Source organism: Nuphar pumila, chromosome 2 (genome assembly GCF_984573655.1).
Source record: "Nuphar pumila chromosome 2, dmNupPumi1.hap1.1, whole genome shotgun sequence".
Taxonomy (NCBI): Eukaryota; Viridiplantae; Streptophyta; class Magnoliopsida; order Nymphaeales; family Nymphaeaceae; genus Nuphar; species Nuphar pumila.
The window spans coordinates 11,454,853-11,459,349 of NC_143250.1; the positions used below are offsets into that span (position 1 = coordinate 11,454,853).

Sequence of the window (4,497 nt, forward strand, 5' to 3'; positions counted from 1 at the left end):
AGGCATATAAGCGTATAAAGGCTCTCGTGTCTTAAAGCACACGGACAGCACAACCTTGGGGTTTTGTTTTCTTGACAAGAAGGAGAAGCCACCATCTTGGTTAGGACGTTTCATTAGAGGGGGCATTTGATTGCTTGGACAAGACTGTATAGAACAATCCTGTTTGGACACGCCTGGTCTGGCACAAAGGTGTCCTGGATAAGTTGAGTTTTTGTTTCAGGTGTTTTATTTCTTTTTTTTTGTCCCAAGTGTTGTGATCAACACTGCTCTAGGGCGAGGTGTGAAACACCACAGGACACCAAAAAGGTGTCCCATTGGACATGAAGGATGCCATGTTCCAGGAGTTCCGCGTGTCTGACATTTGAGTGAGGCGTGTGGAGTATGGACAGCAGCAACCAGCAGACTGTTTGTGCAATCAAACGCCCCCTTACGGGCCGAGAGGTGTCACGTTAACCATGGCCTTGTTTCAATGCCTGTAGTGTAAAACTCTATCAGTACCAGAGTTACCAGAAGCTTCTTAGACAAGTGGGAAGCTCGCTTCGGAAGCGCAATACTCTTCGCTTTCGAAACTTGATGAGAACCTCGATTCCCCGCTTCTCCTATGCTTTCCACACGCTTCATTTCTTCTTATTATATGTTCTCTTACTCAACTTTTCATGTTTTTTATGTGTTTTCTCTAACTCTTCTCACTCACTTCCATGTGCTTTCACTAAATTGGTAGTTATCATTTTTAGATTTTGTTAAAAATTTAATTCTTACACTAAAAAATCATGAAATTTAATATTAGTCACTTTTATTTTATTTTTTATGTGTTTTATTTTGATTCTCATTCATTTCTTATATTTCTTTTTTTTTATTCCTCGCTTCCTGCTTCCTATATATTTTAAAATGCATCGCTTCTCACTTCCGCTTCTCGTATCGTTTCCCGCTTCTGCTTCCTAGTCTGGCAACCTTGATCAGTACTCCCCCTGTGCCCACTAGAGATAGCTTTTTGTTGGCTTCGGCCTTGCGGCAAGGGATGCACACCCTAGCAATCGAGCTCTTCGCATCCTTCAACTTGAATGCCTTAAGCTGATGTGCCTAGCCAAGTGTGTGGAGCGCTTGTGTGTTAGCTTTGGGATTAAATGCAAGGCATATGTGATTTAGGAAATTTTAAGATTTAAATGAGTAATTAATTGCACATACTAATTAATTATTAACTTATTATTTTTCCTTAGAGAGAGTGACGAAATGACTCCAAAAATTTTTAAGATGCTGAGATTAATTGAGATAAAAGCTGTCACAAATATCACCGGTAATTTGAAGATATCACAAATTTATCATGATATTTTCAAAAAACCAACAGAATACCGAAAATGTGACACTTTAAAAATATTATAAGAAAAATATCACTTACTCTGAAAATATCATATTTATATTACAATCATGACACAATAGAAATAGCTTTATGGTACTTTTGCACTATCTGCATTTTCCTCCACATTCTTATGTATCATTTATAATTTTTATATACCAATATTTTCTCAAGAAAAATCAAAATTTCAAATATGGCGAGATTTCTCAATAATGAAATTTGTAACGTTGGCTAAAATTACTCATCTGTCAAGACTACACTTCATTTTTTTTTAGAGGCAAGCTGGGATTAGGCAGACCCCTACCAGTCATACAACTATACCATTGGGTTTTGAACCTGCAACGTCCCAACACAAGGTGACGTGCACTAGCTGCTACTACCAGACAAGCGGAGCCCCGTTTGTCATAATTACACTTCAATTTTAATCTAGAACATGGCCTATAAATACATGTAGTTTATCTCCCAGACAAAGATGCTTTATTCCTATAATACAAACAATCAACCAAAGTATTGATTCTCCATTTCCAGCAGTAATTTTTTCTTTTTTTTATGGTCATAATAAAATTTTTTAAATTTCAAAAGGTATCATGGATAAGATTGTGCACCATAGCATGTTTCTTCTCCAACAGTGGCAAAGCTGAAATATCCAATATTTTAGCTCCCCTTCTAGTTTCTTCCAAGATGGGCTTCTTTGGTTGGCATGTTCAATATTTTATGCGGTCTGTTTGTTACATGTTGGGGGGGTCGGCTGCTTTTTCCATAGTCGACCATGACCACCCAATCCTTCCAAAGCCAACCTTCTCAATCTTTGAAACTCCTATCGTCAGCCCTAGATTTGATAGATAACTCACTTGAGTCCACACCCTTACCGTACACACTTATTGAACTCAACCAAGAGTCCAAACTCATAAAAAAAGAAGCAATATATACATCTTCTCTCTTCAAGAATAGCTACCATATTCGTTTCTTCTTCACCTCAAGAATAGCTACCATATTCTCTGCTTTTGGAGGAGCTTGAATCTCTCTTTCTCTCTCTCTAGTGCAGGTGTGAGAATGTTCCATCCAAAGAAGCCAAGCATTTCTTCCCAAGACAGGCAGATGTGTGTTCAAGGAGATTCTGGGCTGGTCCTGACAACTGATCCAAAGCCCAGACTGAGGTGGACTGTGGAATTGCATGACCGCTTTGTTGATGCAGTGACTCAGTTGGGAGGCCCTGACAGTACTCTCTTCTTCTTGTTCAACAATTTCTTAGCTCTATTTTATATCTTGTCTTCTTTTCTGCTTGATTTGAGTTTAGTGTTTGGTGCAATATGGCGTGTTTAGTATTGGTTTGTTTTGTGCAGAGGCAACTCCAAAGACGATCATGAGGGTGATGGGTGTCAAGGGTCTCACTCTTTACCATCTCAAGAGCCATCTGCAGGTATGTTTTGAAAGAAAGGAAAAAAAAAAAAAGGAAGAACTATTAGATCACTTCCTACCTTATTTTCTTGATTTTCTCATCATGGTTTTGCTTTTCTTCATCCTTATTTGCTGTCCTTTGATTTATGGGTATGTGTGCCATCTAGAAATTCAGGCTTGGAAAGCAACCCCACAAGGAATTCAATGATCACTCGGCTAAGGACAGCGAGAGAGGTGCGTAAAAGCAGCTCTCTCTCTCTCTCTCTTCTTTTCCGTTTGCGTGATTATGTTCCATTAATAGAAGGAAAGGTGTTTCATGACAGCAGCAGCTTTAGAGCTCCAAAGAAACGCAGGTTCATCAGGAATGATTGGTCGGAATGTTAATGAGTAAGAATTTTCGTGATGTGTTTATTTTCATGATAGAAAGAGAAAAGGGACCAACTTTCAAGTTTGGTTATCGTTTTACAAATAGCAATTATGATTTTAATTTGTTTGTTTATGCTGGAAACACTTTATTAGGAGTGGAAACATGACAGAAGCTCTTAGAATGCAAATGGAGGTACAAAGGAGACTTCATGAGCAGATAGAGGTACTGCAAATGATCACTTGATTCTTCTCTGATTTTAGAATTAGTTCTAGAGTAGAAAAAAGTGATGATTTTGATCATATGGTTATGGTGTGCAGGTGCAAAGGCATCTCCAATTGAGAATAGAAGCCCAAGGGAAGTACATGCAAACCATACTTGAAAAGGCATGCCAGACATTGGCAGGTGACCCTATGGCATGTGGGAGCTTGAAGGGCACTGCAAATGGTGTTGTTGGTAATCAAGGCATGATAGATATGGGCATAATGAAAGAGTTAAACTCTCACATGAATTTGCCTTCCCTACAAGACCTCCAATTTATCTGTGGAGATGACATGCAGCAACATCAGATTGATAGGTCACTGGATGGATTCTTTACAACCAATGACAATGTTTGTATAGGTAAGAAAAGAATTGCTAGCTCTTGTACTTTTGGTAATATCAAGGATCCATTAGTATGGGCAGATGAATTTAGACTGCAAGATTTTGAGCACAGCAGCCTCATGCTTGACACCGACTCAATCTCAAGAGGAAGATGGAAGCCTACAAGCTGAACCAGCTGATCACAGCAATGAAATGGGATCAATTGCAGATGTGTATGAAACCAAGATGATCCCACTAGCTGAAGGAATCGGTGGTGAAAAGAAATTCGAACGCCTGTCGCCGCAGAGGGTACCACTTCCTGCCGATAGAATTCTACCAATGATGCTCAAGGGAGGAGGAGCTGCTCCTTTACCTCCTGCAGCAAGGAACTTATCATATGGTTAGAAGCGTAATATCCTCATCTTTTGCTTATCTCTTTCCGTATCCTTGTTTCCTACTTGGCTTAGCAATGTGGCAACTAAATGACTGCATGGTGTAGGAAGCTAAGTGACAATGAAACCGAAATGCTTATTTCTTGTGAACTTGAATGTAATATCAAATTCTAGATCTCCAATCCAACTTTGATCATTGGTATGTGAATTATTCAATACTAACAATAGCAAAATGTTATGAATTTGTAGTATGGGTTTGTGTCTCGACTTGTGAAACAAGTGAGATATTTCATTGCAAAATTGTGCTTGTTGGAATCGGGTTTGAACCCGAAGCAGATTTTGATTTGAGGGGTTCACTGTAGGCCGAACACGAGGGGAACATCATGAAAAAATCGTTTTATCAGGTA

The 4,497-nt window shown here is 39.0% G+C and overlaps 1 protein-coding gene across 2 annotated transcripts; it reads left to right on the forward strand.

The window, feature by feature from the left end:
* The first annotated feature begins 2,312 nt into the window (after positions 1-2,312).
* LOC149844758 (myb family transcription factor IPN2-like) lies at positions 2,313-4,292 on the forward strand. Of its 2 annotated transcripts, none has more exons than XM_089997330.1 (7): positions 2,313-2,573; positions 2,698-2,774; positions 2,920-2,986; positions 3,079-3,139; positions 3,272-3,341; positions 3,437-3,737; positions 3,835-4,292. In XM_089997330.1, exons 1-7 carry the CDS (start codon positions 2,408-2,410, stop codon positions 4,101-4,103), a joined length of 1,011 nt encoding a protein of 336 aa, XP_089853456.1. In that variant the 5' UTR covers positions 2,313-2,407; the 3' UTR covers positions 4,104-4,292. The 2 variants fall into 2 exon arrangements, with proteins under 2 accessions (XP_089853456.1, XP_089853455.1); XM_089997329.1 differs by having other exon boundaries at positions 2,314-2,573; positions 3,832-4,292.
* Positions 4,293-4,497: the final 205 nt, after the last annotated feature.